The sequence below is a fragment of the Oncorhynchus clarkii genome, chromosome 32 (assembly GCF_045791955.1).
Source record: "Oncorhynchus clarkii lewisi isolate Uvic-CL-2024 chromosome 32, UVic_Ocla_1.0, whole genome shotgun sequence".
Lineage (NCBI taxonomy): Eukaryota > Metazoa > Chordata > Actinopteri > Salmoniformes > Salmonidae > Oncorhynchus > Oncorhynchus clarkii.
The window spans coordinates 1,121,338-1,143,592 of record NC_092178.1 but is presented as its reverse complement, the minus strand read 5'-3'; the positions used below and the strand labels follow the sequence as shown (position 1 = coordinate 1,143,592).

At 41.1% G+C, this 22,255-nt stretch overlaps 1 protein-coding gene across 1 annotated transcript in view; it reads right to left on the bottom strand.

Annotated features, from left to right (window-relative positions):
- Positions 1 to 293: 293 nt before the first annotated feature.
- Positions 294 to 22,255, bottom strand: part of LOC139391599 (regulating synaptic membrane exocytosis 2b) — a 316,232-nt gene continuing 294,270 nt past the window's right edge. Inside the window, exons 22-26 of the mRNA XM_071138971.1 lie at positions 13,534 to 13,675; positions 4,483 to 4,595; positions 2,786 to 2,887; positions 2,484 to 2,623; positions 294 to 2,074 (exon numbers count right to left, since the gene is read on the bottom strand). Coding sequence (XP_070995072.1) covers positions 1,859 to 2,074; positions 2,484 to 2,623; positions 2,786 to 2,887; positions 4,483 to 4,595; positions 13,534 to 13,675 — 713 coding nt within the window. The 3' untranslated portion in view covers positions 294 to 1,858. The remainder of the gene's footprint in view (positions 2,075 to 2,483; positions 2,624 to 2,785; positions 2,888 to 4,482; positions 4,596 to 13,533; positions 13,676 to 22,255) is intronic.

The following is a 22,255-nucleotide window of genomic DNA, read 5'->3' as shown; positions in this document are numbered from 1 at the left end:
ATGTTGTGTCTTTGGCATTATTAAAGGGGAAGACTGCTATTTTATCAAATAAATTCTCTGTAATTATTATTATGTGATTAAACTAATCATATAAACTTAACTAGGAAGTTGGGGCACCACGGATTACAAAGTTATACTGTTCCGAGTATAACTCTTCAGATATTTTAATATCTGATCAATAGTCTTCTATTAATGAATTATTATTTACCTCACGTCAGTCTCATTCCAAACGTCATAAATTGTTGGTTGTCTGCATGAACCCAGCCTAAACAATGGATCATCCCATACACCAATTGGCTCAATCATTTATTTACTAACTAAATAATCACAGAAATGCATAAATAAACAAACAGTAGATATTGGTTACTAACAATGATAGGGAAGATTCCCTAGTGGGCTAAGCCGATATGACAGCTTGGTGGACAAAGGGAAAGACAAAATGGATTCATTACAGTCTATAATTTTATACATTGAAATGCTCATCCTTCGCACATGAACACCCGCTCAGTCGATAATAATTGCAAGTACATATTTATGATGTGTCTTTGTTGTCTTCATTGTTGGAATCCGGTCTGTCTGCTGGAAAGTTCATCCGAGTCTCTCTCTCTCTTTCTGTTTCCCTGAAGATCAGTCTTTCATGGTTAGAATGCATACTTCAGAGCACCATTCAGAAATGTTCTCATAGATGTTTCAGAGGTTTTTGGGTATTCTCGTCCCAGGTTTACATAATTTCTAACTGCAGACTAGTAACTAGTATCTATCTATCTTATTCTGTGGGGATCGATAATCTCAGAGTTTAACCATTTCCAGCCATGTAGCCAATGCTCCGCGTGGTCTGGTTTTCTAGTCTTGGTACTCAAGCCTGTGCTACATCAGCTTACACCGAGGTATGCATGCTATTAACTATTCGCAATCACAGCTCACGTTGTGGGTTTGCTTAGTCTGAAGAGGATTTCTTCAGGAGGGGGTTTATTCGTAACAATAGAAAAGGCGGTTCCATGACGCCAGATCATGTCTGTGCTCACGGGGGCGGGCCAATGACTTAGTTAAACTTTCAACTTCATTTCACAAAGAGTTTCATCCTTACTCATTCATTTCATACAAGAATTAGATGCAAACACCAAACTTGAGAAATGTACACATTCAGAGATTTAGTTATGTGTGTTTCCTGTCCTTCGTTAGGTCACCAAATGAAACACACTCAACATAACTGTCCCGTAAGTGTCCACGGACCCTTCCCACATTCTCACAAGAGGACATGTAGTTTCATTTTCTCATTTTGGGGATTTAGGAGTTCGGCCACGTGAAATCCATTGTTCACTCTGTGGTCTCTCTCTCTCTGCATGAAAAGGGAAGAGAGCCTCCGCCAGGAATTTATGACCTGAGATAACAGAACCTGGGTGTAGGAGACAGTGAGAGAGGGGGAAGCCACAATCTACACCCAGAAAGGGCCACGTCATGACAAACTGTACAACTAACCCTAATCCAACTCATGAATTAGTTATTCTATTTCCTCATCATGGATTTAACAGAGACTGAAATCTAGTACCACTGAATTCATTCCACCTCTTCTTTCCTTTTCTTGCCACAGCTTCATGTGCCTGTCTGGTCCTCCCTAGGAGGGGCGTAGACCCGGGGGGGTTAGCGTCAGGGTTTCCTGACCCATGTTGCAGTAAGACAGTTCCACCCGCAGGGGGCACCTTGCTGCAGTAAGATCAGATGGCCTGCTCCAGACTCTACCCTCCCTCTTCATGGGCTCAGAACATCAAGCATGCAGTGTTACCAGGGTAACCAGGGCTTGGCCCAAGAGGGTGTGGCCTGGCAGACTTACCTCCTGTTGCTTATTTCTATGACAATGCTAGCTGTCCCTTAATTTTGCTGCATTTGCAGCTTGTTCTGCTACTGCTGCTTTGCTAGTTAAAGGTGCCAAAGTTGGATCCACCAATGAGGTGGGGGGGAACAGTTTGAACCAACCAATCACCATGTTGGATAAGTCTAAATCATCTAAAAGTATCTGAGCAGCTCCCATAAAGGATTTGTGGTCCATGCGTCCATAGTCCCCCCACACGATTATCTGGAGAAGAGAACACAGGTATTACATACTACTTCGTAAATAGTACTAACCCTAACCCCTAGGTTGAAGAGCAATGGTTAAAACAAGAGGATTCTAATATCCCATAACTCTTTGCATAAATGAGGATGATTTCAATACAATGGGAATATCTATGCTAGTTAGAAACGGCCCTGGTCCCATGATGCAGGTTGACTTTCTAAAGCTTCTTCATGGAATTATTAGCTTGTCCTAACCTGGGAATCTTCAAACTACCCTAACCCTAAAAGTAACACTAACCATATTCTCCCGACAGGATAATCTGGAGAAGAGAAAACACTGATTATGTGTTACTCAAACTACTCATAATAGACTGAAATAGACCTATAAAGAACAATTGAAAATGTAAAATAGAGTGCATTTCACGAGTTACCTGTAAAACCTTCCCCTCTGGACTCTCCTCAAACTGAAGTTGCTGCTGGTAGAGGGGATCCAATGTTTTTTTTGCCAGTCTGGTTTTCTTTTTGACTATGCATTTCCCGTTGTCCATCAGATATACTTTCACATAGGGGGCTTGAGAAACAAGCAGAGAGGGCAATAAGTACATTTCAATCACATTTCTTGCTGAATAAAAGTGACAATGTGCTTTCTGGACTTAAATGCCCTTCCCTGGGGACATGGTGCTATAATGATAATATGATAACATATATAATACCAGTAATATATCATGCTCACCTGGCAGCTGCTTGTTGCCTTGTTTACCCACAAGTCCTCTGGCCCTGATGACCTCCACGTCCAGACGTTCTTTCCTGTACACCATCCCTATCTGGATGTCACCTACAGAGAACATATATATTTTTTAAATTTATGCTGCAATAGTTTGTGCCAGGGGGCTAGGGTCAGTCTGTTATGTCTCAAGTATTTATCCTGTCTTATCCAGTGTCCTGTGTGAATTTAAGTATGCTCTCTCTAATTCTCTCTCTCCCTCCCAGAGGACTTGAGCCCTGGAACCATGACTGAGGACTACCTGGCCTGATGACTCCTTGCTGTCCCCAGTCCACTTGGTCGTGCTGCTGCTCCAGTTTCAACTGTTCGGCCTGTAGTTATGGAACCCTGACCTGTTCACCGGATGTGCTACCTTGTCCCGGACCTGCTGTTTTCGACTCACTCTCTCTCTCTCTCGCTCTCTCTACCACACCTGCTGTCTCTAACTCTGAATGCTCGGGTATAAAAAGTCAACAGACATTTACTCCTGAGGTGCTGACCTGTTGCACCCTCTACAACCACAGTGATTATTATTATTATTTGACCCTGCTGGTAATCCATGAATGTTTGAACATCTTGTCCATGTTCTGTTATAATCTCCACCCGGCCCTGCCAGAAGAGGACTGGCCACAGCCTGTTCCCTCTCTAGGTTTCTTCCAAGGTTCCTGTCTTTCTAGGGAGTTTTTCCTAGCCACAGTGCTTCTTCATCTGCATTGCTTGCTGTTTGGAATTTTAGGCTGGGTTTCTGTATAGCACTTTGTGACATCGGCTGATGTAAAAAGGGCTTCATAAATACATTTCATTGATTGATTGACCTGCAGAGAACATATATTCTAACCCAACCCTAACCATCCCAATCTGAATATCACCTGCAGAGAACATAAACAGTTGAAGTCGGAAGATTACATACACATTAGCCAAATACATTTAAACTCAGTTTTTCACAATTCCCGACCACTTTCTTTCATCACATTCCCAGTGGGTCAGAAGTTTACTTACACTCAATTAGTATTTGGTTGCATTGCCTTTAAATTGTTTAACATGAGTCAAACGTTTAAGGTAGCCTTCCACAAGCTTCCCACAGTAAGTTGGGGGAATTTTGGCCCACTCCTCCTGACAGAGCGGAAGTAAATGTGTCAGGTTCGTAGGCCTCCTTTCTCGCACACACTTTTTCAGTTCTGCGCAGAAACTTTCTATAGGATTGAGGTCAGGGCTTTGTGATGGCCACTCCAATACCTTGACTTTGTTGTACTTAAGCCATTTTGCCACAACTTTGGAAGTATGCTTGGGGTTATTGTCCATTTGGAAGACCCATTTGCGACCAAGCTTTAACTTCCTGACTAAACAAGGGTTTGAAAAATACTTGTGTCATGCACAATGTAGTTGTCCTAACCGACTTGCCAAAACTATAGTTTGTTAACAAGAAATTTGTGGAGTGATTGAAAACTAGTTTTAATGATTCCAACCTAAGTGTATGTAAACTTCAGACTTTAACTATATATTAATATTCTAACCAGAACACTACCCTAACCATCCCATCTGGATGTCACCTGCATGTAACAGCATAACAAGTAGGAGTGTCAAAACAAGGAGGAGGGATTTTGGCCAAGGGGGAGGAGTGATTATTAGGAGTAGTCATAAAAAGGGAAAGGAGTCATGGTGCTTACCCATTGGTGGCGTGGCAAGTGTCTGTCTACCGGCTAGCTGTGCGGGGCCCAACCCTTCCAGGAACTCAGTGAAGTGGATGTCAGATGTGATACGAACACCGGGGAAGATAAGACTATGGAAAGACAAAACAGACTAGTTATTGACATCAGGGAAGATTGTGCTATGGACAGACAAAACACACTGGTTATTGACACCAGGGAAGATAAGTCTATGGGGAGACAAAACACACTGGTTATTGACATCAGGGAAGAGGAGGACATGGAGAGACAAAACACACTGATTAGTGTGTTCTGTTCTGAATATAAATATATACGTTCTCTGCAGGTGACATGCTGATGGGATCGTTAGGGTTGGTTGCGATTATAATACTAATATATAAAAACACTACCATTCAAACGTTTGGGGTCACCTTAGAAATGTCCTTGTTTTTTAAAGAAAGCACATTTTTTGTCCATTAAAATAACATCAAATTAATCAGAAATACAGTGTAGACATTGTTAACGTTGTAAATGATTTTATAGCTACCTGCCCTATTAGGAAAACCTTGTCTCTAGTGGGTACCAGTACTATGGTGAGTCAGACTGGGAGCTCACAAATTCCCATCACCCGCACACCCCTTTTTGCTCTTGTGATGTGGGGAGACCAATCTAAGTCTCTCCGAGTGCTCTGTGACTCTGGGGCTGATGAATGTCTTATGGATGCCACGATAGCTTCGGAGCTTGGTATTCACACTCAGCCTCTCGCTGTGCCCATGGATGCTAGGGCACTGAAAGGCTGCTCTATAGGGGAAGTCAACCATAGTACTGTGCCCTTTCAATTACGGGTTTCTGGTAACCACAGTGAGACAATACAGTTTCTCCTCACTTTATCTCCCTATGTTCTGGTTGTTTTGGGATTTTCCTGGCTCCAAAAGCACAATACTGTAATTGACTGGACCACAAGCTCCATCCTGGGTTGGAGCCCATTTTGCCATTCCCACTGCCTTCAAGCAGCACAGCCTTCCCCTAGTCATTTTCCTAAGGAGGTTAGCAAGACTGTGGATGTCTCGGTTATCCCCACAGAATACGAATACCTCCTGGAAGTGTTTAGCAAGGCACGTGCTACTTACCTTCTCCCGCACCATACTTATGATTGTGCCATTGATCTTCTCGCAGGCACTACATCACCTCAGGATCGGTTGTAATCTCTGTCCCGACCAGAGAGCATTGCTATGGAGGAGAACATAGAAGAGTCTCTGGCCGCTGGGGCTGTCCGTCCATCTGCATCTCCTGCCGGCGCAGGGTTTTTCTTTGTGGAGAAGGACAAGACCCTGCACCCGTGCTTTGACTACCGGGACTGAACGATATCACTGTCAAAAATCGTTACCTCCTACCTACGTTTGAACCTCTCCAGGGGGCTACCATGTTTTCCAAGTTGGACCTTCGGAATGCCTACCACCTGCATAGGATACACGAGGGGGATGAGTGGAAGACATTCTTCAATGCAGTCAGTGGACATTGAGTACCAGGTCATATCATCAGGCTTTGTTCAATGATGTGCTTCGGGACATGCTAAACTGGTTTGTGTTCGTCTACCTTGACGACATCCTGATTTTTTTCCGATCTGCCCAAGAACATGTAATCCATGTCAGACAGGTCCTTCAGTGCCTCCTGGAGAAGCAATTGTTCTTGAAAGCCAAGAAGTGTGAGTTCCACCGCTCTTCTATCACCTTTCTGGGATATGTCATTGCTGAGTGTAATGTTCAGTGGAAGAGTGGAAGCAGTGGTGGATTTGCCTCAACCAATGTCTAGGGTGCAGTTGCAATGGTTTCTTGGTTTTGCAAACTTCTACCGCCGTTTCATTCAGGATTACTGCACCCTGGCAGCCTCCCTCTCAGCATTCACCTCCCCCAGGTACCGTTCAAATGGTCTCCAGCTGTCGACAAAGCCTTTGTAGACCTGAAGCATCGGTTCAAAGCAGCACCCATCCTCATCCATCCAATCCCCTCGTGTAAATTTGAGGTGGAAGTGGATGCTTTGGATGCTGGAGTGGGGGCCATCCTGTCCCAGCAATCTGCCCAGGACCAGAAGCTTCATCCCTGTGCTTTCCTGTCCCATTGCCTCAATCCTGCTAAGAAGAACTATGTGGGCAACCGGGAACTCCTGGCGGTGAAGATGGCATAGGAGGAGTGGAGGCGCTGGCTGGAAGGAGCAGAAAAGCCATTCCTGGCCTGGAATGAAAATAAAAACTTGGAATATCTCAATTCAGCCATGCGTCTCAACTCAAGGCAGGCCCGGTGGGCCCTTCTGTTTACCAGATTCAACTTTACCATTTCTTATCATCCAGGATCTAAAAATGTGAAGCTGATGCTCTCTCCTGCCTATACAGTTCCTGTGCCAAACCCTCGACTTCTGAAATCATTCTCCCTACCTCATGCCTTGCTGCCACTGTGGCTTTGGGAATTGAGAACCTGGTTTGTGAGGCGCAACGCTCCCAGCCTGGACCTGAAGGGGGGCCGGCTAACCGGCTGTTTGTCCCTAACCCAGTCCGGTCTCGGGTCCTGGAATGGGCTCATTCCTCCAGGCTGACCTGTCATCCAGGGTCCCGTCATACACTAGCCTGCTTTCAACAACGTTTCTGGTTGCCCACAATGGTGCCTGACATCTCTGCCGTCGTCACCGCTTGCACTTTGTGTGCTCAAAACTAGACTCCATGGCAAGCTCCGTCTGGCCTCCTGCAGCCACTACCGGTTCCTCATCGTCCCTGATCTCATATATTCTGACGGTAGTCGACCGGTTCTCTAAGGCTGCCCATTTCATCCCTCTCCCCAAACTACCTTCTGGCAAGGAGATGGCCCAGCTTATGGTGCAGCATGTCTTCCGGATCCATGGTCTCCAATCAGGGTTCTCGTCTCAGTTCTGGAAGGCATTCTGCACCCTTATTGGGTCGTCGGCCAACCTGTCATCCGGATTCCATCCCCAAACTAACGGTCAGTCGGAGCGAGCCAACCAAGACCTGGAGACCACCTTAAGGTGCCTGGTCTCAACCAACCTCACTATCCGGAACCATCAACTGGTCTGGGTGGAGTATGCCCGGAACACTCTTCCCAGTTCTGCCACACTCTTCCCTTTCGAGTGCATCATGGGGTATCAGCCTCCACTCTTTCCTGAACAAGAGCAGGAGGTCAGAATAACCTCGGCCCCAGATGTTTGTCCGCTGCTGTTGACGTACCTGGAGAAGAGCCAGAGAGGCTGTCGACGTACCTGGAGTAGAGCCAGGGAGGCTGTTGACGTACCTGGAGAAGAGCCAGGGCAAATATTCTCAAGACCAACTCCAGGTATCGTCCACAAGCGGACTGTTGCTGGACATCAGATCCCCACTGCCGCATTGGTCAGAGGGTATGTTACTGCTAGTACATCATCCTTAATCAAATGTTATTGCTAGTACATCATCCTTATTAAAACAACAATGTTATTGCTAGTACATCATCCTTAGTATCAATTGTACGTCAGCCTTAATACAATAATCAAATCAAGCTTTATTTGTACAGCACATTTCAGACGTGATGACAAGGTGATTAAAAGGATAAAATAAAAACAATTAAAATAAACTGAAATATTTACTAAACACATTTAAGAGAATAAAAAAAACAAATAATAACAATACAAACTGAACGACTTCAAAATACCCTGAGGAAAAGCAAAGGTGTTTTTTAAGATATTATTTTAAATGTCCACAGTTGCAGCCCCCCTCAGATTCTCTTGCAGGCTATTCCAGAGGTTGGGGGCATAGAAGCTAAAGGCTGCTTCTCCATCCCTCTTGGTTCTAGGCAACTGCAAGAGGACCTGAGGGACCTACCGGGTACATAACATAAAAGCATGTCTGACATGTAATGGGCTGGACAATCATGTTTAAAAACCAATAGAAGAATCTTCAAATTAATTCTAAAACTCACAGGCAGCCAGTGCAGCGACCTTAAAACCGGTTTAATGTGTGCTCTCTGTCTGGTACCCGTGTTGCAGAATTCTGTATGTTTTGCAGTTGACCAATGTCTTTCTTGGGTAGACCAGACAGGAGTGCTTTACAGTAGTCAAGCCTGCTTGTAATAAAAACATGGATGTTTCTCTCTGTATCAGCCTGAGAGAGAAATGATAGCACCATGGCAATGTTCCTCAGGTGGTAAAAATATATTTTTGTGACATTCCTAATGTGTGATTGAAATTGAATTCAGAATCTAAAATAATACATAGGTTTTTTATCTTTATTGCCCGTGAATTAAAATGTGCGGCCAGATTCTCTCTGTGATTCGGCTCTAACAATAAGTACCTCGGTCTCGTCTTGATTGAGCTGGAGGAAGTTGTGAGCTATCCAAGTATTTAAATCACTATTACAGTCAAATAATTTATACGTAGAGCTAAAATCCTCTGGTGTCACAGAAATGTAAAGTTGTGTATTGTCTGCATAGCAGTGAAAATCTATGCTGTGCTTTCTGATAGCGTTGCCAAGGGGTAACATATAAACTGCGAACAAGAGAAGACCTTTGCTCGAGCTCTGCAAGCAAAACTGAAGGAAAGCCGCCGTCTAAAATTCCAAATTTAACATTGGAGGGGGACGTTTTTATAACTATGTCTCTAGAAGATAGAGTATTGCTTACAAGCATGAAGCGGTTAAGAAAACGGGATATATTACTGGGCGACTGGGGGAGGTTGAGACTTTAAAAACAGGAATGGATTACAGTAATACAATGATGGAAGAAATATGAGCAGAAAATAAGATATAGAAAACTACCGTGGACTCCCTAAAAGACACTAGAGAGCCTACGGTATGATAATAAAACAATGAAAGCTGAATAACTTGATCTAAAGTGCAGAAGTATGAACAATACTATTGCTATAATGGGAATAAAGGTAATAAAAATAAAACGTAGGGCTAGGATAAAAGATTATAGAATGAGAAACCTGCATAGGTTCTCTGTTGGAGTAGGCCTATACAATCCTAAAATAATTGGTGTCATTACCCTTTTACATTTAAAAAATGTAAACAATTATTATTGTTCCGATACACACCGGCAAATGGAATAGGTATTGTCAACAGGGTTGTTGTCTCTATTAGTGTGTGGTGGGCTGGTTAACACTGGGATATACTGATTAAAGTTAACGGTAGAACTAAGACAATAACTGACTTTAAGGAAGCACTTCTCTAAGTGAGGTATATTATATATTTCAATATAAGATATTTATTTATATTTTGTTTTGTTTTCCATGTTATTTGGTTAGTTCTCTTAAAAAGCACCCTCATAGATATGTACAGTATGTTATCATGGGACGGCCCATATTTCCCTCTGGCCTACGCCAATTGGCGGCCAAGGGTTTGCCTTAGGACGCAAAGGTGTTGTCATGAGTCAGGGAGATGGTCTGATGGTCTTAGTGACAACCGACCTAGATATGGGGGGAGGTTTTAGTGGGTGGGATATTAGGACAATTGGAAGTTTACATGGTTGCAGCTACAGTATGCTTAACAGTTTAACAGACACTTAATCATCATGGTGTTTTTTAATGGTAAGTTTACAAACACTGGTTGTGGTAAGTATAATTAAAATGTGGGTATCATTATGGGAAGTGGGGAAATAAGTATAGCAAGTTATAATTGAAAATGATGGATACATTAGAACTAGTGGATATATGGAGGCTGAAAAACCATGACCTAGTGAGATATAGAGGAGTCTTAATCAAGCTAGCAGTCTTGATTAATTCCTATTCTCATTCTTGCTGGCATCAAAAGTAAAAAACCAAAGCAGTTTAGGTCAAAAGAGCTTAGACTAATAAAGGAAATAGTGGAAGTTACAACACAGGTAGATGGAAATGGAAACTGTACTATAGAGGCACAAAATAGGAGAGAGGAAAAACCATTGAAATGCTAGCTATTTGATCCAAGAAGAACATTAAGGGGTTAGAAATCCAGGGGATAAAAACAAAACTGTCAATGCAGATGACTCAAGTTTTCTCTTAAGTCTGCAATCTGGATCCCTGCACAATCTCATTGACGATGTTTATCACTTTTCTAGCCTCTCTGGACTAAAACCTAATTATGACAAGTGTACCATATTACGTATTGGATCGTTAAAAAATCCAGTGTTTACATTACCTTGTAGTTTACCAATAAAATGGGTGTATGGTGAAGTAGATATACTTGGTATTCACATCTCAAACAATATAAATGAACTTACCACAATCAATTTCAATAGAAAGTTGAAAGCAAAATAAACAATATTCTGCAACCATGCAGAGGTAAATACTTGTCTATTTATGGAAAAATCACATTGATTAACTCTTTGGTCCTATCACAGTTCATTTATATAATGAATATGCGTTTGGGGGGGTTAAAATTATTAAATATTAAAGCTTCACTCATACATGAATGATATTTAAATCCAAAATGGTTCTCCAGTAGATTGTTAAGAAAGACTCATATTTTGCCCTTTATACAGATTACAACTTCCTCTGAGATATGTTCACCAATGGTGATATAGAAAATATTGACCGGTTAAATAGATCCTAAATCAATTTATAACTGGACCAGAGAGGACAAGCCTCCACCAGTGTCGAACTTAAATACAAGCACAGAGAGCTGTTTGGCATCTGTGTTGGCTCTTGGATAATTTAACACTTTGACTAAGGCTGTCTCAGTACTGTGGTGGGCCCGAAAACCAGATAGGATTTTTTTTTAAATACAGTTGGCACTTAAAAAATAATTTAACTGTTTGAAAACCCATTTCTCCAGAATTCTGCTTAAGATTAGGAGGTTGGAGATTGGCCAGAAATTGCTAAAGGCTGAAGAATCTAGATACATTTTCTCCAAAAGGGGTTTCACCATAGCAGTTTTTAGTGCCTTTTTGGTGCCAGGGAGTGATTTAACAAAAGCTTGCACTTCTTCATATATGCAATTAAAACTTTTTTTCCAGAAGGTGGTGGGGAAATTCAATGGCCTTGGAGTCAGTCTTTTGTCGACATGAATATTAAAATACCCAACACAATGACTTTATCATAGTTCTCAAGGACAATAGACAATAGTTCAGACAAAACAGTAAAGAAATTGGGGCATTGCTTTGGTGGCCTATATAAGGATATGGCCAGCACTGGTGGCTGACATTTAAACAGTATAGCATGATGCTCAAAAGAAAAGACCCAATGACACCAAACAAAATGTCCTTACAGCTGAGAGCATTAGTAAAAATAGAGTCTGTCCCCCACAATCCTTTTCCCTTTTCTGATCGAGTATGGAAAGAGTATGAAAAGCTGTATTCTGGAGGGGGGCTTCAATAAGAGTGGCACTACAGTCTGAAGATAGCCATGTTTCAGTGAGAAACATGAAATCAACTTCGCGCTCAGCAAGGAGGTCATTCACGAGAAAGGTTTTATTACATTTAAAATATTCAATGTGTGGGCCACCCTGCCCCTAGGGCATCTACCTAGATGTAACCAACGGAATAACAACAATATACTTAATGTTACAACCACATTTTCTGACAGTATCCAATCTAACAATGGTAGGAGTTTGTTTGTATAGACTCACCAGAAGGAAGAGTTAAAGGAACAAACATTAGGGTATTAGTCCTCTTTTGGTTATTCTGACACTGGAGCACTACCAGACCCTGTCTGTCAGTCTCTAAAACAGTTTGATGTAGCTGGGACCACAGCACTACCAGACACTGTCTGTTGTCTCTAAAACAGTTTGATGTTGCTGGGACTGGAGGACTGCCAGACCCTGTCTGACAGTCTCTAAAACATTTTGATGTAGCTGGGGCCGCAGCACTACCAGACCCTGTCTGTCAGTGTCTAAAACAGTTTGATGTTGCTAGTACTGGAGCACTACCAGACCCTGTCTGACAGTCGCTAAAACAGTTTGATGTAAGTCGCTCTGGATAAGAGCTTCTGTTGAATGACTAAAATGTAAATGTAATATTGTTTGAGTAATGGAATAAAGTAGTATATTTGTTGTTTGTCGTCACTCATTAAGCATCCTAAGTATTTCTTATGTTTTTGTGGTCCATTTAAAGGATTTCTGTAGATCGTGAGTTACTCTTTTTATTTTTCTTATTGCCAGCATTAGATTTTTTTCATATGTTCATTTTATAACCTGAGATTTGAGTTTTCAGATTATTTTCTTTTAGCAAAGGGGGCATTGAGTTTTCAATATTTGTCAGGTATATCAGGAGATCATCTGCAAATAAGTTTAGTTCAAATTCATGTTTACCAATACTGATACCTTTTACGTTTGGGTCCTGCCTAATTCTTTCTGCAAGTGTTTAAATTGCCAGTGCAAACAGAAAAGGGGAGAGAGGACATCCCTGTCTTGTGATCCTTTCAAAAACTATTTCATCAGATAATGTGTTATTAGTGTATATTTTATCAAATATTTTTATTTAATGTATTATTTCAGCTGGAAAGTTGAAATCTTCCAAAGTCTTAAATAGAAAAGGACATTCAAGAAGGTCAAAAGCCTTTTCGGCATCAACAGCCATTATTGCATAAACTGAAACATGTTCTTGTATTTGTTTGTAAGTGTCTTTTTAATTAACCCTGTTTGATAGATATGTAGTCTGGCAAATCTGGTAAGACTTTTCCCAATTCTATTGCTTATAAGATTTGTTATTATTTTATTGTCACAATTTATTACATTTATGGGTCTATAATCAGCAGGGGATTCTCCTGAAATGTTATTAACAGATTACTTAAATTGAGAAACTACCCTCCTCATTACCACAACAAAAATAATCTGAGTACTCTGTGTGACTTTGTAATGTGTTACTCACAACACTGCTGCAAGTATATCATCCTATCCTATAACGCTCAAGTAGTGTATTCATAATAACAACCCACTGAAATGGGACATTATATTATCAATGTTTGGTCTAGGAAATCCATTGATTTTGTACTTTATTCACAAACTACTATGTTAATATTGGGAGATTTCCAGTGCTCTATAAACGATTCAGATTCTTCTTCTTCTTATAGTGTATCCTGGAGGGGGAAGAAGGAAAATGAGGATAGGATTTTGAGAGGGATGCTTACTTTCCCGGCTTGGCCTCGGCGTCAGGGTCGGAAGACTCTCGGCTGACCTGCCGTGTCAATCTGCTCTTGAACTCGATGGCCAAACCCGTCTCAACACTCCTCTGGACTGGCAGACGAATTATCTTCTTCTTCCCTTCCTCCTCTGAGAGAGAGAGACAGACAGGGGACATGTTAGCCTTAAGAGGTAACATCTAACTATAATGTTACATGGAGAAAGAGACCGATGGGGACGTGTTAGCCTTGAGAAGTAACATTTAACTATAATGTTACACAGAGAAAGAGACAGATGGGGACATGTTAGCCTTGAGCGGTAACATCTAACTGCAGTGTAACTATTGTTGGACATCTAACAAATCTCCGTTGGTACCAGCAGTTCTCTGTGGCCTTCTCGGCTGGAGATCTGTTGGCAGATTGGATTGACTGACTGACAGACTGAATACAACTTTTTCCAAGTGATATTTCATTTGTTTTTATTGTGATTTACTCTGCGTTGGGTTGGGATATGTGTTCAGTTGTTGGTGAAACAAGGAATCCTTATAATTTCTATTCCTGTGTGGAACACGTGGTTACTGCATTATGAATTTATGAATGGATATTTACTTTGCTACTGAGGTCTCATTAACAGAACCTGAGGTACGGGACATTTACAAGTAAACCTTAGGTATTATTACATTTGTGAGAGAATTTATGTTGAATTGTCACGTTCTGACCTTAGTTCTGTTGTTATGTTTTGTTTTAGAATGGTCAGGGTGAGTTGGGTGGGTTGTCTATGTTCCTTTTTCTATGTTTTGGGATTTCTGTGTTTGGCCTGGTATGGTTCTCAATCAGAGGTAGCTAGCTGTCAATCGTTGTCCCTGATTGAGATCCATACTTAGGTAGCCTGATTTCACTTTTGAGTGGTGGGTGATTGTTTCCTGTGTCTGTGTTTGTACCATACGGGACTGTTTCGATTTTAGTTTGTTCATTCACGTTGTTATTTTGTATTTTTGTAGTGTTCAATTTTATATATTAAAATGGACACTTACCACGCTGCACATTGGTCCGACCTCTCTTACTCCTCGTCAGAAGAAGAGGACAATCGTTAAATGAATATACAGTGCTACCAACATCAAAGAACACAGTTGTTTATAAGTTCTTTATTTTACATATTTAAGGGTTTTTATGCAAATTGTATTTTACAAAACAGACTTAAAAAAGTATATTCAGTGGCAGCTTCGTTAAATAGTACCCGCAAGGGGGGACAAAATGGCGCCGTAGAGAGAACACGGTGTTTCAGCGAGCTCCCGTGGCATTCGTAAATTTATATTTTTACATTAATCTCATAGCTTGAAAAAGTGGTAGAATTGGCTAAATAAGTTACCATATAATGAGTCTTGACGGCTATTTCACAAAAATATCCGACAACATGCCCAACAGAACTACTAAGAAGTCGACCAAAACCACCACCCCTGTGGATGTGCATGAGGAGCTAGCTAACGTTAGCGAGGCTAACACCATTGCGGATCCAGGCACAATGGACCTGGTGATTCAAAAGATGACTGATAACATTACTAAAGTGATCGATGCTAAGATAAGAACAGTCTTGGAAGCAATAGCAGGCCATTCAGCTGAACTACAGAGGGTTGTGAAACGTGTTGTTGAGGCGGAAGGAAGAATTGATGCAGTGGAAACTTCAACTACATCTATGGACGCTAAGATAAAAGCACTTGAGAAACAGGTGCGCGAAATGGCAGAGCACATTGACGACTTGGATAATCGAGGACGCAGATGCAATATTCGTGTTGTGGGACTCCCGGAAAATTCTGAAGGGACACGTTCAGTAAAATTCTTTGAGGAATGGATCCCTGGCTACCTACAAATGGACACTAAGGCTGGTCGTGGGAAGCTGGACAGAGCCCATCGCTCTCAAGCACCGATACCCGGTCCCAATCAGCGCCCACGGCCGGTGGTTATAAAGTTCCACAACTTCACCGACAAGCAGCGCGTCATGGACGCGGCTAGAAACATCGGCTCTGATGGTAGTCAACGTAAAAGTCCTAAGGTCTCATTCTTCAATGATTATTCCACTGCGGTTCTACGAAGACGCAAAGCGTTTGATGAGGTGAAGGCTCGACTCAGGAGAATGCAGATGGACTACGCACTGTTGTACCCGGCCACATTGAAGATTATGGTCAACGGATCGCCTAAAAAGCTCTACACACCTGAAGAGGCTGCTGCGTTTATTGACTCTCTTGGGTAAATAACTTTTAAGCTGCACCTCAGCAGCATTGGATAACTTTGTTTATTTTTGGTTGAATCTGATCATGAAACAGTGGTGGGAGTCCTCACGTACTCCGGCTCAGTGATATTCGTATCTTTATTATTTTTCTTGCTAAAGTAATAGCCGCTATAGCTCAGGCTGAGATATGTGTGAATCCATATTGGTGCCCAGGCTTGGTTTTAGGTGGAAGAGCCTCAATCTTCTTCTATTGATTTTCTTTTCCATACATATAAAGGATGGCTATTGAGCGGCAATGCGGACTTAAGAGTCTACATTGGAGAGTTGAAATCCCCTGCATGTTAGCTAGTGGGAAAACCCGCTTTTGGATCTTTACATGTTTAATTTTTGGGTTTATTATAGTTTGAGTTCAGGGTTCATATCGTTTGTTTATGCTCGGTAAGATAGAGGAGAGTTCAACACATGGAAAAAGGTACCACCCCACTTTTACAGTGGGATCCAGCCTGGATATTGAATGGTCAAGATACAATGGCAGGTAACGGACTGCGTGTATGTACATGGAACATTAGAGGGAGCCATAACCCCATTAAGAGGAAGAAGGTACTGTCTTTTTTGAAAAAAGAAAATATTGATATTGCCCTGTTGCAAGAAACTCATTTGGATGATAAGGAGCACCTGAAATTACAACAAGGGGGGTTTGGTCAAGTGTTTTTCTCATCATTTACATCCAGAAGTAGAGGGGTAGCAATTCTGGTGAAAAAGAACTTACCACTTAAGGTCTTGAATTGTGTGAAAGATAAATTTGGTCGCTTTGTTATAATTAATGGTACTTTACAAGGGCAGAACATTTCTATAATGAATATTTACTTCCCCCCTGCTCACCCCCCTGATTTCCTCACTAAGGTATTTCTAGACTTTTCAGAATTAAACTCGGACACTGCAGTGGTTGGAGGAGATTTTAACTGCTTGTTGAACCCCCTTATTGATAGGTTTCCCAGCGGTATAGCTTCACTCTCTCCTCAAGCTAAGTCACTTAAAGCTATTTGTGATGATCTGTGGTATGCAGATGTCTGGAGAGCTTTTCATCCCTCCAACAGAGAGTTCACTTTTTTCTCTGCACCTCATGGATGTCAGACTAGAATATATTATTTTTTTATGCCCAGGACGTCTCTGCAGTCTGCTTTATCCGCTAGGATAGAAAGCATAGTCATATCTGATCATGCTGAGGTGATCCTGGACATAAAACTCAACGGGGCATTCAATCGGTCAAGACATTGGAGGTTGAACACAACCATTCTTAAAGACCATACATTCACATCATATTTTATTACAGAGTTTAAATAATTTTTCTCTATTAACTCTCAATCAACAGATAACCCCTCGCTCCTTTGGGAGACCTGTAAAGCGTATGCCAGGGGTCTGATTATGTCATAATAAGAGACGGAAAAAGCGTGAAAAGCAAAACATGTTAGAGGGTGAATTAGGAACTAAAGAGAAGGACTACATTAAAACGCCCACTCCTGCCTTATTAAAGGAAATATCAGTCATTAGATCAATGTTAGACTCTCTCCTAACACAGGAAGCTGAAAAGAAAATGAGATTTGTCAGGCAAAAGCTATATGAACATGGCGATAAGCCAGGAAAGTACTTGGCATACTTAGCTAAAAAGAGAGCTGACTCTCAGTCAATTGCTACTATTACTGATTCTGATGGTAATCATTTATATGAAAATAAATTGATAAGTGACTCATTTTGTAATTATTCGCCTACCTCCTCATGCCTTTTGCACACAATGTATATAGACTCTCCTTTTTTTTCTTTTTTTTTCTACTGTATTATTGACTTGTTAATTGTTTACTTACTCCATGTGTAACTTTGTGTTGTCTGTTCACACTACTATGCTTTATCTTGGCCAGGTCGCAGTTGCAAATGAGAACTTGTTCTCAACTAGCCTACCTGGTTAAATAAAGGTGAAATAAAATAATAAAAAATAAAAAATAAAGACATTTTATACAAACCTTTATGCCTCAGAACTGCCAAATGATGCACCCAAATTAATGGAGAACTTATTTTGTAAGATTGAGCTCCCTACTATCTCAGAAGAGCAGAGGTCCCTCCTTAATGCCCCTATTACCAAGGAAGAGATAATGTTCGCAATTAAGAATCTGCAAAATGGACCAGACGGGTTTTGTAGTGAGTTCTATAAAGAGTTCCATGGCCTGATCCTTGAGCCACTGCGTGATATGTTTAATCACTCATTTTCAAATGACCAACTCCCTCAAACGCTGAGAGAAGCCAACATTTCACTTATTCTCAAAAAGGGAAAATGTCCCGAGTCTTGTTCCTCGTACAGACCAATTTCCCTTCTCAATGTGGATAGAAAATTGCTTTCTAAAATTCTAGCAACAAGATTAGAGGACTCACTGCCACTAATTGTGAAAGGAGACCAAACTGGCTTCATTAAGGGCCGTAAGTCATGCAACAATGTCAGGCGGCTTCTTAATGTAATTCAAGCCTACCAACAAAGTGCTGTGGATGGTCTTGTGCTCTCCCTAGATGCTGAGAAAGCATTTGATCGTGTGGAGTGGTCTTACCTATTATTTGCTCTAAATAAATTTGGTCTGGGTGACAACTTTATAAAATGGGTGAAAGTTGTATATGATGATCCTCAGGCTGCTGTCCTTACTAATGGGCTAAGGTCAAATAGCTTCTCTATACACAGAGGTACCAGACAGGGCTGTCCTTTATCCCCCCTCCTCTTTGCACTCGTTATGGAACCACTGGCCGAGGCCATCAGGGCAACGCCTGCTATACAGGGGCTGCTCATTGGTGATGTTCACCATAAAATAAGCTTGTATGCTGATGATGTCCTGATATTCATCTCTAGTCCCGAGACTTCAATTACATCTCTTATTAATATTATTGAATTATTCAGCGAATTCTCAGGCTACAAGATTAACCTAACTAAGTCAGAGGCTATGCCACTTGGTAGCCTACACTCTGTACCTAATATTTCTCCCCCCTTCCCTTTTAAATGGTCTCCCTCAGGTTTCATGTATCTGGGTATATTTGTAACTCCTAAATTCCAGCAAATGTACAAAGCCAATTTTGTTCCCTTGTTTGATACAATAAGACAGGATCTGGAGCGCTGGAACTCTCTCCCGATTTCTTGGTTGGGTAGGACATCCCTCTTGAAAATGAACATTTTACCTAGACTACTTTACCCAATCCAAATGATCCCAGTATTACTCTCCAATAAGGTAATAAAGGATGTAAATGGATGGCTAAGTTCCTTTATATGGAGTAAACGCAAGCCAAGACTTAAGATGGCAATATTGCAGCTGCCAAGTTCTATGGGCGGCTTGGACCTGCCCAATATCAGATTCTATCAATGGTGTGCCCACCTTTGTTATATTTCTGACTGGATCACAAATGATGACTCCTCTATTTGGTTAGACATTGAGACTTCTCTTTCAAAATACCCCTTACAGGATCTTTTATTTTTCAGAAGTTTAAAGTCTGTAGAAGATCACTGCAATAATCCCGTTACACTTAACACACTCAAAGTATGGAGGTCAGTTCAACGCTTCCTGGGAAGGTCCAAACTAACCTCTGCTCTTACCCCAATTCTTAACAACCCAGATTTCAGTCCAGGATTGCTGGATGCTGGCTTTAACTTTTGGCTTAATAAGGGCATACGCAGGCTAAATGACTTATTTGCTGATCAAATTTTGTTGTCATTTGAGCAGATGGTCGAGAAATATCGACTCCCAAAACAGGACTTTTTCCGCTTCCTACAAGTAAGACATTATATTCTGAAGAGCACCAGCTTAATTGGTAACCCTGATGTATCTGTCATTGAAATAATGCTTTTTTTCCCACAAAGGAAAATGTCTGTAAGTCTGTTTTATGATACTTTAAGGTCATTTTCTGCTGTCAACACACAGAGGGTGAAACAAGTGTGGGAGAAAGAATTGTCTGTTACTATTGACGAAGAGATGTGGGAGGACATTTGGAGATATGCAAAAACAATATCTATATGTAATCGTACTAGAGCAATCCAATTAAGAATAATACACAGATTGCATATATCCCCAAATCGCAGACATGCTTTAGGCCCACTTCCTCTTCCCCTCAGTGTCTTAAATGCAAAACTGATACAGGCACCCTAACACATTGTTTATGGTCATGTACCAAAATACAAAGATACTGGTCTGGTGTTCTGCAAGAAATTGAAAAGATCCTAGGGGTTGATCTAGAATTGGACCCAGTTTCTTTACTGTTAGGTCTCCCTAGTAGGCATGTTACTTCTGTGGGTAAAAGGAGGCTTTACAACATCCTTACCTTCGCAGCGAGGAAAAACATCCTTTTAAAGTGGATTAGTGATAAGGTTCCTTCTATTTATCCTACCCCCTCCTTTTTCGAACATTCTGTTAAAAATCGCGCAACATTTCAGCGTCCTGCTACTCATGCCAGGAATATAGTATATGCATATGATTAGTATGTGTGGATAGAAAACACTCTGAAGTTTCTAAAACTGGTTAAATCACGGCTGTGACTATAACAGAGCGTGTGTTTCATCGAAAAGCGCAAGAAAAACTGGTCACTGAAATCTGAAAAAAGTATCCATGCGCCCCTTTCATGGATTGTTTAAAGGAAATCAAATTTAATATGGAGACGGATGCAATTCCTACAGCTTCCACACGATGTCGCCAAAAACGTCATTTTCATTGACAAAAATCCTTTGAAACATTACCAATAGATCCGTCATTCCATCCAGCCTACCTCAATCGATTTTGGAAGATTGAAAAATGGACACTGTTTTCTTGTGTAGCTGCTATTGAATACAGATCGCCCAGTGATCAATTTGATCGCTTATTAACGTTTACAAATACCTAAAGTTGGGTTATAAAAGTAGGTTGAAGTGTTTTGTCAAAGAATATAGGCAACTTATATAATTTTTAAACATGACGTTGCGTGTTGGAAGAGAGCTTTTTTCCTGATGCAGACAGGCTATACAAATGGATATTTTGGGCATTCATGGACGGATTTAATCGGGAAAAAGACCAATTTGTGATGTTTATGGGACATATAGGAGTGCCAACAAAGAATATCATCAAAGGTAATGAATGTTTTATATTTTATTTCTGCGTTTTTGTGTAGCGCCGGCTACGCTAATTCTTTTGTTTACGTCGCCTTCAGGCATTTTGGGGTGCTGCATGCTATCAGATAATAGCTTCTCATGCTTTTGCCGAAAAGCATTTAAAAAATCTGACTTGTTGGCTAGATTCACAACGAGTGTAGCTTTAATTCAATACCCTGCATGTGTATTTTAATGAACGTTTGAGTTTTAACGAGTACATTTAGCATTTAGCGTAGCGCATTTGCATTTCCAGGTGCCTACTTGAGACGTCTGCGTCTCAAGTAGGAGCAAGAAGTTAAAGATTGGCATAAGATACTATTTGAATGGGTCCCTCTGGAATATCTGACATGGACATTGCATTCTAAAACAGACCAGTTCTACAAAGTATGGGAACCTTATCTAAATTACCTAGAACCTGAGGTATCAGCTATTATGCTGCAAGGATTCTCATAGAATGGCGGGGATCTATGTATTTCAGAACTACACTGTACGTTCCATGTGTGGAACCTAACCTCTTGGTTTAAACTGAGCTTTTTTTGTTTAATTTCTGTTTCTAAGTTTGTTTAAAATGTATGTATTGAGAGACGCAATGATGGTGATGGGGTGAGAGAAGCACCGAGCGGGAAGAGGAAAATGGTGTACGTATGTATGGGTGTGTGTGGTATGTATGTATGTATGTATGTATATGCATGAGTGTATGTATGTATATGTATGGGTGTGTGTATGTGTGTATGTGTATGTATGTGTATATATATATACAGTGCCTTGCGTAAGTATTCGGCCCCCTTGAACTTTGCGTCCTTTTGCCACATTTCAGGCTTCAAACATAAAGATATAAAACTGTATTTTTTTGTGAAGACTCAACAACAAGTGGGACACAATCATGAAGTGGAACGACATTTATTGGATATTTCAAACTTTTTTAACAAATCAAAATCAGAAAAATTGGGCGTGCAAAATTATTCAGCCCCTTTACTTTCTGTGCAGCAAACTCTCTCCAGAAGTTCAGTGAGGATCTCTGAATGATCCAATGTTGACCTAAATGACTAATGATGATAAATACAATCCACCTGTGTGTAATCAAGTCTCCGTATAAATGCACCTGCACTGTGATAGTCTCAGAGGTCCGTTAAAAGCGCAGAGAGCATCATGAAGAACAAGGAACACACCAGGCAGGTCCGAGATACTGTTGTGAAGAAGTTTAAAGCCGGATTTGGATACAAAAAGATTTCCCAAGCTTTAAACATCCCAAGGAGCACTGTGCAAGCGATAATATTGAAATGGAAGGAGTATCAGACCACTGCAAATCTACCAAGACCTGGCCGTCCCTCTAAACTTTCAGCTCATACAAGGAGAAGACT